Source organism: Chenopodium album, chromosome 5 (assembly GCF_948465745.1).
Source record: "Chenopodium album chromosome 5, dcCheAlbu1.1, whole genome shotgun sequence".
Lineage (NCBI taxonomy): Eukaryota > Viridiplantae > Streptophyta > Magnoliopsida > Caryophyllales > Amaranthaceae > Chenopodium > Chenopodium album.
The window spans coordinates 71,068,001-71,089,209 of record NC_137838.1 but is presented as its reverse complement, the minus strand read 5'-3'; the positions used below and the strand labels follow the sequence as shown (position 1 = coordinate 71,089,209).

At 35.0% G+C, this 21,209-nt stretch overlaps 2 protein-coding genes across 2 annotated transcripts; both read left to right on the top strand.

The window, feature by feature from the left end:
- Nucleotides 1–1,107: 1,107 nt before the first annotated feature.
- Nucleotides 1,108–5,833, top strand: LOC145630971 (transcription factor bHLH130-like). The gene is made up of 6 exons (XM_081683086.1): nucleotides 1,108–2,040; nucleotides 4,333–4,598; nucleotides 4,682–4,852; nucleotides 4,930–4,995; nucleotides 5,076–5,144; nucleotides 5,416–5,833. Exons 1-6 carry the CDS (start codon nucleotides 1,635–1,637, stop codon nucleotides 5,455–5,457), a joined length of 1,020 nt encoding a protein of 339 aa, XP_081539212.1. The 5' UTR covers nucleotides 1,108–1,634; the 3' UTR covers nucleotides 5,458–5,833.
- A 1,307-nt stretch (nucleotides 5,834–7,140) lies between these two features.
- Nucleotides 7,141–12,244, top strand: LOC145630970 (ras-related protein RABA4d-like). Its single transcript, XM_081683085.1, has 2 exons — nucleotides 7,141–7,793; nucleotides 11,367–12,244. Exons 1-2 carry the CDS (start codon nucleotides 7,567–7,569, stop codon nucleotides 11,815–11,817), a joined length of 678 nt encoding a protein of 225 aa, XP_081539211.1. The 5' UTR covers nucleotides 7,141–7,566; the 3' UTR covers nucleotides 11,818–12,244.
- The last annotated feature ends 8,965 nt before the right edge of the window (nucleotides 12,245–21,209 follow it).

The window sequence follows — 21,209 nt, the reverse complement described above, 5'->3', positions numbered from 1 at the left end:
TACAGGTTTTTGGTCTGATATATGCAGGTTAGAGACTTTAAGAGTGAGGGGAGAAGGGTAAGAGATCTCCTTCCTTAAAGTGTCGTTACCCTATTCTCAAAATTGGAAGATAGAATCCTTACAATTATATTAAACTTTTTTTTAAGGAACAATTAGATTAAACTTAGTTTAGTAATTGGTGGGGCTTTATAGGCTTAGCTTTACCAATCGGTCTTGTATGGACCCGGTCTACAATAAATTATTGTAGACCCAAAATTTGACACTTTCAAATAATATAATCACATTCTGTATGATCACCTTTTTAGATGATATAATTATCTTTTTGTGAGTCATATTTTTGAATTATATAATCTCATATTAAACCATTTAATGAGATTATATAATTATCTTTAGGATGATAAAATTTAAAAATCATGTTTTGAATGATGTAATTTACTATTTGATACTTTTTATAATGATAAATTCACTTTTTGAGTTATACATTTACATAACAGTTTCAAAATGATATAATCACTTTTGTAGTAATATAATCACATCTCGTATGATATAATCACATTCGTATGGTATATAAGAAGGTTGGGTCTACAATAAGTTATTGTACATCGGGTCTATTCTAGTCTTTGTATAGCTTTACCTGTGCCGTAAAATACAAAAAACATAAATGTAAAAAAAAAAAAAAAAAAAAAAAAAAAAAGAATGGTTCCTAATTTATGTTAAAACAAAAAGAAAAAGAAAAAGAAAAGAGTGGTGAAGGGTGGCGGCGCGGGATGAGCAAGACATGGAGACAACCAAAGGAGAAAGGAATAAATGAAAGATATGCTTCGCATTTGTGGAAACTACTTCCTCTTTAGGAAATACATTTTCAAACTCCCATTATTTTCTTCATCAATTAAATAAAAACCCACAAATTCTCCTTTTTATTTTCATTTTCTTTTCTTTAATATTTTTAATTTTTTGTGGCTGTCTTCTTCATTGTTATCACTTTCATCAACCCACCCACCACCTCCGCAGCCTTCGCTTTCTCCTACCTGCTCTCTCTTTCTCCGTTCCCTTTGCTTTTACTGCTGCTCTCTTCTCACATCGCAAACACAAAACGTTAATCGATTTTAGGAAAATGATATACATAGCGCTAATATAACAATCTAACATAATTTACTATCTTGTATTTGTGTGTACCTCTCATTATCTCCCAAATCTAGCGATTAGATTCGGTGTAGACAAAATCTAGGCCCCCTTTGTCCCCTCCTACTTTTATTCCTCTCTCTCTTAGTCTTACACCCTTTCAATCCTAAACTTACCTCAAACTATGACAATCCTTGTAATAACTAATAAGCTATTGCAGTTATTCTGAAACGGAGGGAGTATAACATCTCGTTGACCCGTGTCAACTTTGTCCTCCTTTTCCTCTTTTGAAGTTTGTTCCAAATTCTTAGATCCGTCACTACTCATTTGGTATTAGGGGTGATTATAAGCTAAAGTCAACACTTATTGTAGAATTTTTCCGATTATAGAAACCTTTGATTATTTCTTATTACTCAGTTTTTTTTTTTATTTATTTTTATTTTTCAATCATCTAAAAATAGTAAAGAGATCTTTGCAACAATATATACTTTCCTCTTTTAGCTTTTGGTGTTATGGATTCTTATATAGAACCCCAATTCCTTAGTCATAATCCTCATCATCAACAACAGCAGAATAATTCCGGGTTATTGCGATTTCGCTCTGCTCCAAGTTCTTTATTCAATGAATTAACCCAGAATTCCAGTGATTCTGAGAAGTTCAATGGCAGAATTACAGATGATATTTTTGAATCATATGAAAGAAAGCCTCAGAATCTAATGGTAGGCAGCGGCGGCGGCAGCGGTGGCGAACAGAGTAGTCAGTTACCTCCTCAATATCCAAAGATAAATACCTCAAGTTCAATGGATCGATCAACAATCAATCTCTCGACGACGAGACAGGGTAATTGTGGTTTGAATCTTAATCGCCAGAGTAGCTCCCCTGCTGGATTCTTCAATCATCTTAATAACACCCAAAATGGTAACTATTTCTTAATTTGTTTTTGGTAAATTTTTGCAATATTAATTTAAGTTTCCAGATTGAGTATTGGTGTTGCGTTACTCCGTATGTACTACGGAGTATATTTGTTCGATTTAGTTGTCACGTTGCTTGTGAGGAAATTTCAATGCAAAGTGAGAGAGACCCACCTTGTTTAAAAAATTATTCATTCTATATTACATTATCAACTTAGTAATTAATTCCAAAAGTAAAGTGTGAATACTAGCAATAATAGTGTGAATGGTACCTAGCTTAATTGTGTTAGCTAGTTTAAGTTGATTAAAGTCTTGAAGAGTGGTTTACAACTGATATCAAATCTCGTCTATTAGTCTATACGACCATTTTTGAAGACTCGCTCTAAAAAAAACAATAATAATAATAGTGGGTACAGGGTAAGGTCACTAATTAAGATGTACAGTACATAGTACACCAGAGTTAATTGTATATCCTTATCCTGCCGCCTTAAGATAGGGGCTTAATATTACTATTTTTTTTTAGATTTATTTTTAAGTCTTGGGTATTGCCTTTTAAGAATATAAACCATTGTCTGATCCAGGAATTTTGCATAGTGTGGACCGTAAACTGTAATTTATTTCAATGGAAGCAGGCAAAAGCAAAAAATCAATTAACAAATCAGAAAAAAAAAAAAAAACCCTTTATCTAAATGTGAAAAACCTACTCTGCTTGCCCATTTTCTATGTTATTAGTTACACAACTTTAAATTTTTCTGGGCTTGGGGTAGGCCATGGCCCTAGTAGGTCCGTCCTTGAATCCGTCTATGCTTTAACCAACTAAAGTACTACGTCCATTTCATATTATTTAAAATGATTTGACATAAAGTAGATAGGAAAATGTCTAATAATTGCAATTAATATGAAACAGAGATCATATAATTCTTAAACAAACTTTTTTACTAAAGTATTTTATATGACAAATCATTGCAATTAATATAAAACTGTGATTATATAATTCTTAAACTAAAGTACTACCTCCATTTCATATAATTCTTAAACAAAAATTTTTACTGAATTGTTTTATATGACAGTTTTATCTTATTTTGTGGAGGACGCTAGTTTTTGGTGTTCAATAGAGGGTCCACTAAAATCTGTTCTTGCTCTTTATTTTGTACTGTGCCTTATTTGAAATTTTAGTTGTATAACTCCAAACTATATTGACTTGACATGTTTGACTATTTACTGAGTACTCCGCGTAAAAAGAAAAAAAAATCATTATATGTAAAATTTTAATACTAGTAAATAAAGTATATTGTTATATTGTAGAATTTTTCTGCTGCTAAGTTTTTTTTATTTTATTTTTTATTTTTTTATTTTTAAATGTTAAATCAACCAAAGGTATTTACAATGGCGGATATGAATATTAAAATATTGTTATAATAATAAAACTGAAAAAATGAAGTACTACTGTAGGCAGGAGGGAAACATTGGAGAAGAGTTTAGGCTAATTGCAATGTATAGAAGTTAGTATATCTTGAGGCAAAAATAAGGAAAGCTGCTAGGTTAATCTTAAGTTAAAGAAGGCCTGAGAAGGTGTAAACGCGTAATTAAATACGTTAGTACGTTTCTATAAATACTTGTAGATAAGATGCAAAATGTAGAAATGACTTTTTATAGTAACATCAAGGGAGTTCAATAAATTATTAAACAGATTTCTTATTCCGTCCTTGTTTTGAACCTTTGTTTATGCACCATTTATCTTTAGCAATAAATCTTATTTTATGCAATATCTTAAGTTGGTCACGGTAGCAAATCTTAGTGGTTTCTGTTTTTGGTGGTACCTGTTCTTGTGTTTCTTGTGATTACTAGAAGCACAGATGAAAATTGCTTTCAAAACATATTATCTAGGTAGATTGCTCAAGATTGGCCGCTTGATAAGTGTGCGTTGATAGTTCAATCTAGAGATGTCACCGGCTTATTAGGATGTGTAGCTCCAAGGCTTCATGTATGTGTAACAACTTGTAGGTCATTATACTTCGTATAGTTTTGACACGTATTGGGTGTTTGGTTAGAGAATGCATTTTGATTAGCAGTTTGAGCTTATTTGAAATCATACTTAATGACAGTGCTTGGATTATGTTGAGAATATAATTCCGTATAAGCAATGTGTGAATGTAACTTGCTACTAATACAGTAATTTTTTGATGCATCTACCTCTAATCTGTGTCTTCTTAACGAAGTTCTGCACTATGTATGTTAATGTAGACGTCAAGTATTATATTGATTAAGTTGTTGCTAAACTCTTCATAAAAACTTGTAGGGTACACAATTATGAGGGGTATTGGGAACTTCAGAGTAGGGAATAGTACTAGTGGCGAATCTAGTCCTCGTGCAAGTAGGCTGAATATGAGCCTTTTGCCACGAATTCCTGAGCTAGGAAATGATATTGTAAAGGAAACAAGTGCAGATGAAGGGAAGTTCAGAAACCACGAAAGTGATGCAGGGTTTGACAGTACTAGTCCCACAGGATACCCTTTCGTTCCTTGGAATGATTCTACTTCAGATGCATCTCTTCATCTTTCTGAGGTAAACATCTTAACAGAGAAATGTTCCCTTCTTGAACTTAACTCATAGTAGCACTCTAATATTGATGCTCAAATGATTATTAGAATGGTGGTATCACAAGCCGCTCTGCTGGATTGACACATCATTTGAGCTTGCCAAAGACTTCAGCTGAGATGGCCGCTGTTGAAAAGTTGCTGCATTTCCAGGATGTGGTTCCTTGTAAGGTCAGAGCGAAAAGAGGTTGTGCAACACACCCTAGAAGTATCGCTGAAAGGGTAAGCTTAATACGATCATTAGTTGTAATGAAATTAATCATGATACTGGATAATGACAATTATATGTCTGATTTCAGATGAGAAGAAACAGGATCAGTGAACGAATGAGGAAATTACAAGAACTCGTTCCAAACATGGACAAGGTTGGTCCATGTAGAATATGCTTCCAAATTAACATGTTTCTGCTGTAAATGCCTAATAATATTTCCGTTTTCTGATATAGCAAACCAATACATCGGACATGCTGGATTTAGCTGTTGATTATATCAAAAATCTTCAAAATCAGTATAAGGTAACAAGAGCTTGTTCTCCTAATTCTCTTGTAATCAGATGCACATTGGATTTGTATTCTCTTTCAATTATTAGGTAAATAATCTGGCTAGCTAATAGAGGGCGAAATGCCAATAGTGCCATAGCAATTTGCTCATCAAGAGTCTTAAAGACATCGCTCCTTTCTAGAAGCCTAATAACTAGCTCTGCAAATGGATAATTTCTTGTAAACAACCAAAATGATCTTGGGGTGTTGTATCCAACTTATAATGACAGTGTCCGTTTGTTTGCAGGTTTTAAGTGACAGTCGAGCCAAGTGCAAGTGTGTTATCTAAATCGACAATTCTCAACAGCATAGCATAGTAATAATTAATCTTATTCCCTTGCAAATCGATGCACTTAGATGGATGATCAAGAGGAAGCAGTAGCAGCATGGTAGCATATATACATATACTCAGTAATATGTAGGGTATTTTCGACTGTACTTCAGGTTCTTTCTGCTCTCGTCCAAAGGATGTGGAGGATCTTTGATACCTTGTTAGCAGTGTAGATTTTGTTGAATTGTTATTGCTAAATTTCCATGTATGTGGAAGAAAAAAATAAGGATCATAAGTATGCAATTAATCTGTATAGAATCTAGCAATTTCCTTACTAGGGATTTACGTATCTCAATAATAGGATAATTTATTATTATAAATTTTCCAATTTTGATATCTTTGAGGCATTGTCAACTTGCTTAGCCTTTGCAACTAACTTGATGATTGAAGCAATGAAAGTTTAAGAAAACAAGAACCTTGATAAGTGCATAGTTTGATTGCTGTCTGGTTGGTGGACTAACATGACATCATGCATGGTATGAAAGACTAGAACAACATATTGTATTCCGTCCCGCAGTCCCTTATTGCATCAGGCCATTGGCTTTTCGCGGTCTCTAAACATGTAGCTGATCGATATAATATAAATACAATCACAAAAACCCACCCACTTGCAATATTTTATTGCATAACCAACCCCAAATAACCGGTTATGAGAATAACTAGGTTATTGAAATATTCCCCCAACTTTTTCTCTCTTCAATTTTTTATTATTTTTTCACTTTCTCTCTCCTAATAACCAACCCAATTGGTTAACCATTGGCCATGCTCTAAGCTTAAGAGATGATTGCATTTTATATTCTACTTTGATCACTAGTAATATACTTAATTATTTACGGATGTCACTAAAATTATAAAGCTTTACAAATTAATCAATATTTTTAGTTAAATTACCTTAGCTTTCCTAGATGTCTACCCTTTTTTAGGGCACGATTCAATAGGGCAATAGTACAATAGGGCAATAGTACGGAGTACCATATTAGACTAGATAGATCTATGGAGTTGGTGAAAGAAACGTAACACATCTTGCTATTGCTAAGCATAGCACAATTACATTGTCAATTGGTTTGAGGACTAACCTTTTTAATCGGATCATATTCAGGTTTGAATTTTTTTCGGTTGGGTCATTTCGAAATATAGGTCGAAAAGTACTTAACTTGATTTAGAAAAGCAAGTTTATGGCTACTGATTGGGTTCTAATGCTTATTCATTTTATATATTATTTCCTTGTTATTGTAAAGTTGCCTTTTCAATTTCTTTTTCAATGCTCTTTCCTTAAATCTTTGATTTACAAAAATAATCCAGTAAAAATAGTTGCCAACTAGTCAAGCTCACGCGCTAAAAAACATTATGTCAATTGATATTTAAGCTGAATGCATGAGTCCACACCATAACTAACACAAAAAAAAAAATGCACAATCGAAGCAAACCAACTAGGCTAAAACATGATAAGTTTTTCGATAAATAAAAACTGAAGTAATAATTTAACTCGCGTTCAAATATGATCAATTTTGAATCCAAATTTCTAAATCAAGTCAAACTTGGATCACAATATCAAAACCTTGAATATTGGTCATGTTGGCATATAAGCCCTTAAAAGAGAAGTCAAATTACAAATTGGGCTTCACATTTTAATTAATTAAAAGAAAAAAATTAAATTAATTTAGAATTACGCAAATGTAATGATCCTCCACTCTAAAAATGTTCCAATGGAAGGTAGGAAAAAGCCGTTAATGGGTCCCGCTTCAGCCGTTGCTCGCTCTCTTTTTCTCTCTCCTCTTTTCCAGTTTTCCAATTGATCATCTTCTCTCAACAAATTCATCAAATTTTCTCAATTTTTATTTGATCCTCAAACCCTAACCCTATTCTATCGATCGAACCATCTGCCAATTTTTTTAACTTGATTTTGATCATAATTTACCCAGAAATTTTGGTTGTTTGATTTTCGATCTTGGTGTAAGAATTGATTGCGTATAATCCTAATACTGCGATCATTTATAAGCGAATTTGATAATATTTTAAGGGGATTGGATTAGATTTTTGAAGATTACTGTTTGATCGAAAAAAAGAATGTCGAATTTATATGGAGATTTTAATCAGAAAATCGATTATGTTTTTAAGGTGGTATTAATTGGGGATTCAGCTGTTGGGAAATCCCAGCTTTTAGCTCGATTTGCGAGGAATGAATTTAGTGTTGATTCGAAAGCAACAATTGGGGTTGAATTTCAGACAAAAACCCTTGTGATTGATCAAAAGATCGTCAAGGCTCAGATATGGGATACTGCTGGCCAAGAAAGGTTTGCAAATTTCATTTTCTAGCTTATTATTTTGTTAATATTTTTCATGTTGAAAAAAATTCAATTTATGATCAATTGTAAAATGCCCATTTTGTAGGTTGATCATCATTTTGTTGCTTTTCATTTTGATATGATCTTTGTTTTTATTGATGTTGTTGCTGCTGCTGCTGTATGTTTGTGGCTTATAAAAGTTTGGTGTAGAATTGCAGCAATTGTGGCCTTGTTTAGCTTTTCAAGGATTGTTTTTAGGTGATGATTAGGGGATTGTAGTTAGCTATTTGATGTTACCTTCAGCTTTTGTTTCGATTTAATTTGGGTGTGTAATTCTCATATATTATTAGGACGTTTAAGTTTATTCAATTGTGGGTTTGTTGAGTTGGAATGAAGTGCTCAAGTTGCAAAGAAAATTGAATATTTACTTGATTTGATATGTATGGGTTAATCATTATAATGTCTTAGTTCTTCTCTTTATACTGCTGATTTTATTAGAATGCTAGTCGAACAATGTTATCAGCCTTTTGCCTTACTCTGCATGTGTTTAAAGTTCGTAATAGAATTCGAGGTGAAAATATACTCAATGGTGAAAGAGAGGTTAGGTGAATGATAGTTGGATAACGATTTGACTTTTGGATGGTAAGTGGATATACATCATGACTATTTATGATGTTGAATTGTAAATTTATACTCGCCATAATATAAGCAATTTAGTTCTCATTCTATCAACTTTTTTGCTATTCGTGATGAGGTACCCTTTGATAAAATGTTTATGTGTGATGTTGATACACAACATGTGATTTATGTGGGGAAAAAAGATTTTGATAAGAGAAAGCTGGATACGGGTCTCTGTGTCTTTTTAGGAAAGTGAAGTGCTACCGTATCTTGTAATTATCTGCTCAATAGATTTTGTTGGTAGCTAGAAATATGGTCCTGGTTTATCTGTTTGTTTGGGCTATATATGGCCTTCATTTTACCTTGGTATTGTGCACATGTTTTATGTGCTCCCTCTTTAAGTTGTTATCAGTTTTCTTTATTTTAATTGCTTCTTTTGTTGCGATAGTCTTTAGAATATATATGTAGTGATAATTTACCAGAAAAAAGAAAATTACTTATCGGTCATTTCACTTGTTTGTCTACACTAGTATGGGGCCATGATCTAAGGATTTTGTTTGGACATTCTTTAGAGGATCAAAATGTTGATGGCTTTATATTATTGCATCTTTTTGTCCCTCTCTTCATTTTGTGACTCTTCATCTTACTCGCTAATGTTCTCTAGCTCTTTTGAGGAGGTTTCTGAGAATTTCTTCTCTTTTATGGGTTGTGGACCTGTGGTTGGGGCCTTCTGGGTTTGGAAAAGAGGGGGGGGGGGGGGGGGGGGGGTGGTTTGACTGGGTAATGATGTCGCTTTTAGCTGTGATTCACTTTGTTCTCAGCATCAACAACTTGTTCTACTTAGCAATAAAATTTTAATTAACAATATTTGGATCCTCTAAAGAATGTCCAAACAAAATCCTTGACAATGAAATTAATTTCCAACATAGCAAGATGCTGACAGTTATTGTTCCATGCTTTGGTGCTGTATGCAAACACCAATTAGCCCTTATAGTCTTATTCCACTAAGTGCAAAAGTAATTGCCAACATTTTTTTTTGAAAGACAAGTAATTGCCAACATTTAAAATCTCCTGTAACTTTTTTTTGAAAGCAGGGTAATGAATACTGGGATTTTTTCCTTAAACAGCTGTAGAGATCTAGTTACCAGAATCTCTTTCTCCTCCGTTGCTGGACATTTATCAGCTCTCAGTATTTCCTAATTTCTCACTCCTTCCTTGTCTATGACAACCAATTTTGTTCATCCTATTACTGAAATTCAAGCTTTTTATTTTGTATGTCAATCAGTGTTTCCTATTGTGCTTCCTTTCTTATCTACTTACCATGTTCTGGAACGTGCATACAAAATACAAAATTTGATACCATTGACCATAGGGATTGTTTAACCAAAAGTGATTTATATTGCATAATTGTTTCGAGTACCAGAATGGCAGAACGTATGCTTTCCAGCTAACACTAGTGTCACATAATGCAGTCTTAGATCTGGATATTAGATTGGCATTATTTAGTCATTAAACATGCAGACAGTATCACAATGAAAGAGGACGATGCTTGAAAATATTGAAACAAGGATGAAAACATGTAGTTTAGTGTAGTGGAAGATGAAGCTTCAAATTGAGTAAAAGTTGATGAAAATTATCATCTAGGATATTCACCTTTTACTCTCCCATAGTCCCATCTCTCCCAATTCCTTCATTCAAACACGCTGTAAAAGATTTGGTCAAAAGTTTATTATAGTTGATGAAAACATCATCTAGGATTTTTTTTCTCTTTATCCAGTGACACTTTATGGGAGTTTGATGAGCACCATTGCACCAACCACCAAGGCAGCAATTCAGAAAAATAAAAATTAAAAATCAAAGGAAAACATGTTTTGATCTCAAGTTTTCAACTCTAGTTTTAGTTGAGAGTTCTCGCGTGAAAATAAGGATTATTTGCTTGGTGTTTTTTTGTTTGTTTGTTTGTTTGTTTGTTTGTTTTCTTTAGGAGTGGTCATCTGAAGTTAATTGGTGTAAAGTTCATTCTAGAATTTCTCCTCTGGATGTTCAGGAGGTTATTTTGATGGTTGTGATGATTGTATGGAATTGTTCACGATCTCCATCAAAACTTCTACTAAATTAGTTTGTTATTTATTAATGTATAAACATGTACTTGTTCTTTTTAGAGCTTCTTATGGCCGTATTTTAGCAAAGCTTTTAATGGTTATCTTAGCAAGAGTCTGCCTTTCTTTTTCATTATAAAAAGTCTTGTATGTAAGCTTTGTCTGGTGTTGGTCAAGGTCTATTAACAAGGTGCTTACTTGAGCAACATAGTTATACAAACAAAATCCTTAGCTTTTTTAGTTTGGATACAATCACAGTCACAGTCACAGTCACAGTCACAGTCAGTCAATATTTCACACCATGGAAGAATACTTAGTGGTGACTGATGACATGTAAAGGATCATGGTGTTGTGTCATTGTCTGATTGATTATATATCAGTTGTATCAGCTTTTTTAGTTTGTATTGGCCACCACAGCTCTGTATCAACAGGATCAGGTGATATGACAGAGTCCTTCACAACTTGAGAAGTTTTGATTCAGCAAGTTTAATTGCTACATATTGACCTATATCCCATGTATCAATTAAGATACAAAGCCATGGTTTTTAGCTTGTGGAATGACAAAATGTTCCCATGATTAACTTGTACTTGCTGATTCCCTTTAGCTTTCCTATCTGCTCTTTGTATATGCTTTAATAATCATCTTAGCTTAAATCTTATGTATCAAACAAGATTCAAACCTGTTATATACTGTTAAGTAATATATGCTGTGGTTCTCAAAAAAAAAAAGTAATATATGCTGTGGAAAATGAAAGAAAGAGGATGCCATTCCTGTGGAATAACCCCATATGTTTCTGTTTCTTGCTGATTTTTAAAAATAATTTTTGTTTAGCGTTCTCTTCTGCTAACCATCTCTCACATTCAGGTATCGAGCTGTTACAAGTGCATATTACAGAGGAGCAGTTGGAGCAATGTTAGTATATGACATGACCAAGCGCCAATCATTTGACCACATTGCTAGATGGCTAGATGAGTTGAGGGGGCATGCCGATAAAAATATCGTGATCATGCTTATTGGAAACAAGTGTGACTTGGCTTCTCTTCGGGCAGTGCCAGTTGAAGATGCAAAGGAGTTTGCTGAGAGAGAGAATCTTTTCTTTATGGAGACGTCTGCTCTAGATTCAACCAATGTTGAGGCGGCTTTCTTAACCGTTCTGACTGAGATATACAGAACAGTCAGTAAGAAGACTCTTACTGTCAACGGTGATCATGATGCGAGCAGTAATGCAGCTCTTCTTAAGGGAACCCAGATTATTGTTCCAGGACCTGAGATAAATAACCAAGGGAAAGGAGGAGGAGGAGGATGTTGTACTTGAACTGTCGCTTGGATTCTTTTTTCTTTTCAAAAATTTTTGGGCGTAAAAAAAGGTTGTGACAGGGAGATTCTATAGCAAATAGTGACGAGCAATCGAATGAATTTAGGATGTTATGCTGTATAGATCTTTAAAATCTTCGTACAAGGATATATCTTCTTTCAGAAAATGATAACTGGTATGTATTTCAGGATTCTCATTATAGAAATTGTTTCAAAAATCAAAAAAACTTCAGGTCTTTTAGTGGATTTTAGGACATGAGAAATAGTTAAAAGTTTATACTTGTCTTCCCTGAATTATATCTTTGGGGTTAGTTTCATTAGTTTTCTTTTGAATGTAGGGGCTGTTAGCCTGTTACACTTCTGGATCATTTTGAGTTCACATTATGTATTATTGACTTATATAATATGCATCCGATATTGCTCAGATTTCAACAGCTTAATCTCAAATTTATATTACTATTTTTTTTTTTTGACTATTGTCTCAAGTTTGTTCAGCTGCAGAACTGCTGGCTACTGCTACTGAATCATATTTCCAGTATGACATGAGAGAAAATATCCGCATGTGACCAAACCATCAGCTGCAATTGCATTGCTTATCTGAATCAAATCGTTGTAGTTATCTCATTTGGTGTAAAATTTGTAATACATTCATTTGGTTATGCTTCTTTATTTATCCTTTAACATGTGTTACATACTTTCTCTTCTCCAACCTGACCACCTATTCGGCTATTCCTCCACCCACGCATGGCTGGTGACTGCAAGCCAAAACCACATTCTCCTTTTAATGAATTACCATGAAATCAGCTACCTTCACTGTGTCAGCCAGTTCTCTCATCTTCCCTCTCTCTCCTCCATGTTGCCACCTTAGACTACTAGCCAACTGCGCCCAGGCTTGCCGCCTAACGCTGCCCCCTCTGCCCAAATGCCCAGGCTAGCGCCTGCACAGCCCCTTTTCCTTCAAAAACTTTCTCACTAAACCCTCGTAGGAGCTTCAATTTCCGGAAATTATGTTGGTGTCAAGGAGAGCAGCGTGAGGAAGTTTGTGGAAGATGAAGTTGGAGTAGTGTAGGATAAGAAATGGTGTGGTGTAGGATAGAGTGGGGAGGTGTTGGTAGCAAGAACTGAAGAACGTGGTCGTGGTCGTCTCAGCTATTGCTTTGGGGAGGTTGGTGCTGCTGCTATGAGAAATTGTGGGGTGTTGTTTGCTATGGGAGAGCGGTTTAGGTCAGGGAAATGATGTGGTGGAGGGATAGGTTAACCATGGATAGCAAGTTAACGAAAACTAATTTAAACCTCATCAATCTCATATGTGGAATAAAGAACTTAAAAAAGCTAAGGGTCATTATTTTGAATTTTAATAAAAGGAATTATCATTTATGAGTAGCAAAATTTAGGGGCTATCATTGAGAATTTCTATATCATAAATAAGGTAGTATCAATTTTCCTTGAGTGCATCTAGGCGCGTAGGACCTATGTATTTGGCATGCACGTAGGGAGCAATCTGGGATTCGGTGGTACATTTTTTCTCTCTTAATGATACAGTGGTACATTTTTGTGTACTATTATGCATGTATAATGTACCATTAAAGTATAAGTTGTTTGAATAGTACTTTTTATGTACTATTATGCATGTAGTGGTATATTATACCATCATATTTTCCACCATCACGTTTTCATTATTTACAAAAACGCCATCTTATGTGCATGCTAAATACATAGGACCTATGCACCAATACTTTTCCTTCCTTTGCATTGCATCTCCCATCAGCACATCTAGTATATATCTAACATTGTCTTCTTGTTTGGATCGATGCTATAGGTTTGTGTGGAGCATGCCCAGGTTAATATCTGATAGAAACAAGGGTTGTTTGTATCAGGATAAATTCGTTTTTTCGCATGTAAAAGTAAGGGTAATTTTGTTAACATTAGTTGGATGGACTTATGCTGTTAGATGGGCGTTAAGAGGATAACACTAACCATGGTTAGTGACTGAAAATCTCCAACAATAGTACACAAACTGGAATTTTGCATCTTCCGATCCGAAAAAATGAAAAGTCGAAACCACCAATCGGCAATCGCCATGGCTCCATGCTTGAATGCTTGACATTACCTAGTAACTTATTGTCCCCTATCTTCTTCACCCTCTTTCACCTTTTCGGCGACGAATTTCTGACGGCTCGCCGTCGAATTAAACGAAAAACCCTAGAAAAATTAGAGAAATTGGGGCATGGTTAACCCTTAAGGGCAAGGTTTGCTTCCTTCTCCATTGAAGTTGTTCGTGCTTCTCGATTTCTCCATTAAAGGTTTTACAAAGCCATTTTCATGTACTATGTGAGCTTGCCTTTTTGTTTCTCTCTCATGACAAAGACGAAGACAATTGCAAGAGTGAGCTTAACTCACCCTCAAAGCTGGGTCAAGGTAGATGGATGGAGCAATAACGACGTGAAGTGTTCTTTTTGAAGCCCATGTGCCCAATGTCAGAGCTTTTGCTGAGAAAACACTTGTTTATTGGTCCAGCACGAAAATCAACGGACTTTTATGAAAATTTTACCACGATATAAACAATACTCATTTATCATGGATATTAAGGGCCTGTTCTCATACGTTGAAATTCAGTTCAGTTCAATTCAGCTCAGCTCAGCTCAGTTCAGTTCAGTTCAGCTGATTTCAGTCAATGAGAACAGACCCTAACTAGGATTTTCTCGTTTGTGTGAGGTTTAGTTAGTGCCATATTGGTCATTAGGTGAATCGCACTCTTTCATAACTTGAGCATATAATCCAAGTGTCTTACGCACTAACTTTCTCCTATACTTAATTTTGGGACATCATCATCATTTTACATTGGATTCTCTGTCTCTTAGAGTTGTGAACCTTAGTGCACAGATTATATCTTTATGTTACAACCTTTTGCCTTTTATTATGCTCCATATGATACTTATTAATACATTGACTTTATGGAACCTTATAGATCTGATTAGTGAAATTTCGTGAAACACTTTCTAATCATCCAAACAAACATAATCTCATGCACAAATTACTATGAATCATATAAGTAGTAAGATTACTTTTGATGTCCGTTAAAAAAAATATATATATATACTTTTGATGCGGACTCTAGTTCTGTGTCCTTTTTGTCTTCCTTAGAGATCTAGAACTTCAATTGTAGTTCCTCAATTTGGTTCACAAGTAGGGGTTAGATTTCACACATATTGCTTTTATTGTGAGGGGTCCCCATTTGCATAACGGTTCAGAATTTTCTCTGAAGTTGTTAGTAGACAAAATGTTAAGATCAGAAAAAGATTATGAGATCCAAAGACCATGTTACAATAACATAAACATAACTACATAACCTCTATTTATAATATAAAGGGAAATTTTGTAAAAAATAAAAAAAAAAACTTTTTAAAAGCACCATTTTACAAAAAGAAAAACCTTATAAAAGCTTTTTGGGTAAAAAAAACCACCACGTTCATTTTTTTGCGAGAGCAAACCTATTTATTTAATTACCCTCTAATTAACTTAATTAGACTCTAATTTCTTCTTTTTTTTTTCCTTCTAATTAACCTCTAACCCACCAAATTACTAAATAATTAGATTTGATTAATATACAAAAAACCACCACCCCCTCCCCTCCTCCTCCTCCTCCTCCCCCTCCCCTACTTCCTCCTTCCTCTTTCCTCCTCCCATGGCATCAACCCCCCTCCCCCACCGGACCCGCTGTCCATATCCCCCTCTTCGGCGACCTCCTCCACTGCCAGACAACCCTCTCTTTCCCCCTAATCACTGCCCAACAACCCCCTCTTTGATTTTGAAAACCCTAGAAAATTGATTTGGGGGTTTTTAATTTTGTGCATCTTGCTTGCAATTGATGCTTGTTTTGGGTTTGCTTATGTATGTATGTGATGCTAGCGTGATTTAGAATCAAATGACAATCAATTTAGACTTGATTTGAGCATGTTTGAGTAAGTAAGAGACAAAATTCAAAGGGGGTGGTGGTCGCCAATGGGGATTAGGGGAAAGGGAGGGTCAACCGACGATGGAGGTAGATCGCCAGAGGTGCCGGGATTTGGGCAGCGGGTCCGGTGGGTAAAGGGGTTGCTTCCAAGGGAGGAGGAAAGGGGGGAAGGAGTGGTTGGTTGGTGGTTTTTTTATTTTATTTTTATTTTTTATTATGTATAAATTAAATCTAATTATTAAGTAATTGGGTAGGATAGAGGTTAATTAGAAAAAATGGGAGAAAATTACAATCTAATTAAGTTAATTAGAGGATAATTAAGGAAATGGGTTTCCTCTCGCCAAAATAATGAACGTGGTGGTTATTTTAAACTAAAAAGCTTTTAAAAGATTTTTTTTTCGCAAAATGGTGCTTTTAAAAGGTTTTTTTTTACAATTTTTTCTAATATAAATTAGGTTATTTGTAGAACAATTTCTTATTTAATAGGACTCCATACAACTGGCTGCTGCAACACTTGTTGGGCTTTTGTCTATTATGATCCAATCCAATACTTGTTTGTGTGATACATGGCTTAGATTTCATACTACCTCTGTTTTTTTATTATGTGCAATAAAGGAATATTTTATGTCTCACGAATAATACCCCTTTGTTACATATAATTAGAAATAGAGGTAGTAATTGGTGTCTAGCAAAACAAACTGTGAGCTCACAACCTACACTCTTGTAGTGTATTTTGTTGCTCTGTTTCTAGATGTGTTGGTGATTGTCTTTACAATATAAAATTAAAATAAAATTCAATTATAAGTTAAGACGAAATAAATAAAATAACTTCTAAAATATAAAATATGATCATATAAAATAAAAATATGTTTAGTTCAACTTACATTAAATAAAATTAGATTAGATAAAATAAATAAAAAATCAATTTCAGATAAACTAAGATGAACTAAACAAAGCCTAAAATGGATCATCTTATTAATCACGAAAGTGTTGCAAGTAATTTCGAACAAGGGGAGCATATATGTAAATCTACCAAACAAATCTGAACCACTTCCACGAGCAACTCCAATAGCAAGATAATTATCAAATTTGCTTTTCATGCCACATGAGATTTCAAGCTAATTCACTTTGTAGCTATTTTATACCACAATGATTAACTACTCCATAGTTTATTATTTAAATGAGATCCCCTTTCTTAATTGGTCATTTATACAGAGTATTTAATTTTATTAATATATCTACCTTTCATGTTTTGGAAACTTTTTCACAAGCAAATTGGTTTGTCCAACCTAATTTGTTTGGGGGTAATAAGCTAATGGTATATATATTTTAGCTCCAATGCTCCAACTAGTAGGTAGTGAGTTTTGATAATTACAAACAAATCCTTAACTACTATAACCATTGAAAATGCTCTAAACAATTTAGGCATGGTTATTTCATCCTACTATAAACTATAAAAGCATTGAATTTGAACCCTAAGATTTAGGAGTTTTGTATAAACACAAACTCTTAATTTTGGTGGACTTTCATTAACTTATTGTAATTCGGGTTAAAGACTTAAAGTTATTACCCTAGAGTGAAGTATTAAAAGCTACCCTTGTATACTACAAAAATTGTCATTTTTCTAACTAAATTTTACCCTAACACTTATATTGTATCATTAATCATATTAGCATTTACACATTTAAATACAACAATCAAACTCATTACAAATTAAAAGTTGTCCTTAAAGGGATTAAAGTTACCATTAAAATGGTTAAATTTACTCTCAAATTGATCATGTAATTAAGAGTTTTTAAAAGGAAATTGTGGGAAAAAAAATGAATGAAATTATATTCCCAATCAATGGCATTTTTGTTTTTATACAGTAAGATACGAGGTGGGCCCCCTCGACCTTATTATAGGATTGGAGGGCTGGGTGAGGAATCGAACCTCCATCACTTGGGGAAGGGGGGGAGGGAGATGGAGGGACTAACCATTCCTCCATCCTTCTCATTCCTCATTCTCGATAAATAGTAGGATTAAAAAAAAAATTAGGCCTTTATGTAATTTCAAATTCATCAATTCCGAATAAGGGTAATGATATATGTAGCCCTTAGGGTTATATATAAACACTACAACAAAATAAAGCAAAGGTAACAGTGCAAAACCATTGCCTAATATAAAAAAATTGTTGCCTTGTACCTAAGGCAACACATATGAGGCGTAATATATGCCCCCGTTGTCTATTCATAAGGCAACACATTTTTATTCAAAGGTAACAATTTTGAAAGCCAAGGTAAAATGATGCGTAAGGCAACACTTTTACAATGACAACAAATGAAAAATGTTGCCATCTAAGGAGATAATTCGAAAATGTTTCTAAACGTTGTCACTCCCAAGCATTTAGTAGTTGGTAGGTGTAGACACCCATATGTGTCTCCCCAAAACCAAACCCAGTAATGAATACCTTTCGCGTCGAATCATAATTGAATGAAGTGAAAGTGTGGAAAGTCTAGTGTTGCGGTTAGTTTTTATTAAAAAATCTCCAATATCAAGTATGATTAAAAGAATGCTGTTAGTATCATGTTAGGGTTAAAGCTTTGATTTTTATTGTCTTGTGACATGATAGGGTTTCTTATTAATCTTGTTAGTATCATGCCTAGGTTCTTGCTAATATTGTGCTTTAACATGATAATGATTTTTATTATTATGTTGCTGATATTTATTATTTGTGAACGGTTTACAGTGGGGTTCAAGTTTGGGGTAATGCTTGAAATATTCCCTATAGTGGGGCTCGAACTTGTGACCTCAAAGTCACAAGGTGAGTTTCCCACTAACTCCACCAAACTTGCTATATATATATATATATATAAAGATAAAGGTAACACTCTAAGCGACTGTTGTCTTATATAGTCTAGAGCAATATTTTCTTTTTCTGTTACTTTAGTTTAAGGTAACAAATAAATATTGTTGCGTTAGATTATTAAGAGTAACATTTCTGTAAGTGTTGCAATCTTAAGTGTTGGAAACAGATAATATCAAGCTTTATCACTTGAAGAAAGGAGTTACGCCAAAGAATGCTTTTGGAAATGTGGTGAAAGACATTCTTTGCCTCTCTATTGATTGTCTCTCGTTTTCCTTCTCATTTGTTAAGAGGAAAGGAAATTGTGTCGCTCATAGCTTAGCTAAGATTAGTAATTCTTTTAATGAGTTTCGTGTTTGGCTTGAAGAGTACCCCCGGAAATTCATGGGGTGGTTTGTAATGACATTAATATTTTGATTTAATAAATGCTAAGCTTGGGTTTGTGTCAAAAAAAGGTGTTGCCTAGGGGTGCTAAACCTTCAGCCGAGTTTGAACAGTGGTAGGCTCGGCTCGAGCTCGTTTCTCACAAAGGGAGCTCGAGCTCGAAGCTCGACGAGCTTCGGAAACTTAGGCTCGGTTCGAGCTCGAGACTTCAAACCCAAGTTCGGCTTGGCTCAAAGCTCAGCTCGAGCTTGATGTTTTTTATTCGGTAGTTTATTTATAATGAAGCTCGATTTCTGTCTTCTTCAAAAAAAAAAAAAAAAAAAAACTTAACTTCTGGATCGATTTTAACCCCTATTCCTGCCATAGTTAAGTAAATGAGTAGACATTACAATGATGAACACTAATCAAGGATGAGTAGACGACGGTTAGAACTAATTGGCGGTGCGTGAGCACTAATTGACGCCGAGACGACGACGATCAGCAATTGAGCACTAATTGAGTAATCGATGGTGAGTAGACGATGGTGGAGCTTTTTTTTTTTTTTTTGACGGGAACTTCACTCAGCCTTTTATTACTCAACCAACAGGTTTAAATCATCAAGTACAAGATTAGCAGCTTCACTAGGGGCCTCCTCCATCCATACTCTAAGGTCATGGAAGGCAAGGCTAAGTTTAGCAAGGCTATGAGCAACAGTGTTGCCACTTCTTTTAACAAAAGAAAAAGAGCAGGAAATTCAACTACGAGCGAGTTGGAGTATGTCATTTACTACCAACCCAAAAGTGGTATGAGGAGCATAACCCTTCGCCAAATGATTGAACAGCTTAAGGCAATCAGTCTCCAAACAAAGCTTGTTGAAACCCGATTCCATGGAGATAGATAAAGCATGTCTCATAGCTAGGGCCTCAGCTACATCTACATCAAACTTACCCCTCAAACGAAGGCAGGTAGAGACAACTACATCCCCCACCGAGTCCCTCAAAACGCCACCCAAGTTAACCCAATCTGATCCAGGGACAGCAGCATCAGAATTCACTTTTATGAGTCCAATTGCAGGAGGTTTCCACTTAGACTGTAAAATGGGAGGTGTGTGAGTCATGATTACACTTTCTTGAGCTGCAGAAAATTCACCAACAATGCCAATGGCCTTGTGGATTACTTCCCTCTCATCTTTCTTCTTACCATCGAAAAACCACCCATTCCTACGAAGCCAGATTCCCCATAAGACACACCAAAAAATGTTCCACCATTGAGAGTCCTTGTGCAGAGCCAAACCGAGCAACACCAATCACCAAAAGACTATCCCACATAATTATCAACAGCCAAACGTAAAGGCGAGAGATACCATATACGCTTAGCTTCTACACACTTAACAAGCATATGCAGCACACTTTCATTCTTAGAGCCACACATAAGGCAAATAGGATCAATGTTCATACCTCTTTGCATCAAATTATATTGAGTAGCCACATCACCTCTAATAGCACGCCAAGTAAAAAATTTTATCTTTGGGGGAACCTCCGCATTCCAGACTATCGACCATTCGAAGTTGCAAGCCACATTGGAAGAAGTAGCTACAACATTTTTCTGCTCCAAAGTGATCAGATTATAGGGACTCTTAACAGAAAAATTCCCATCTTTTGTATAGTTCTAAACCCATGAATCATTTCTATTGAAAAGAGGGGTGGGAAGCTTGCAGATTTCATTAACTTCAACAGAGGTGAAATTTGCATTTAGAGCATGAATATCCCATGAGTTGTCAGCCCAGAGCTCACGAACATAAGTGGGAGTCTCCTCTTCCAACCTTCTACTCGACACCACTTTGAAATTAGGGAGGTTGGGGACCCAGGGATCGTTCCAAATATGAATAGACGACCCATTCCCAACAGCTTTCCTTATACCCTTGACCAAAACCTCACGAGCACCCAAAATTGATCTCCAAGTATAGCTCGAGTTCGAACTCATCTTGGCCTCCAATAGGGTCGAAAGAGGGAAATATTTCCCTCTGAGTACTTTTTCCATTAAAGACTCTCCGTTGGTAAGAATTTGCCACGCTTGTTTAGCTAGGAGAGCATTATTAAAGTTCCTCATATTCCTAAAGCCGAGACCCCTTCCTTCTTCGAGACATACAATTTTTCCCAAGCAATCCAACAAAGCTTCCTCTCTTCCCGCTTCTGACCCCAAAAAATTTGCCGACACAATTTCTCAATCT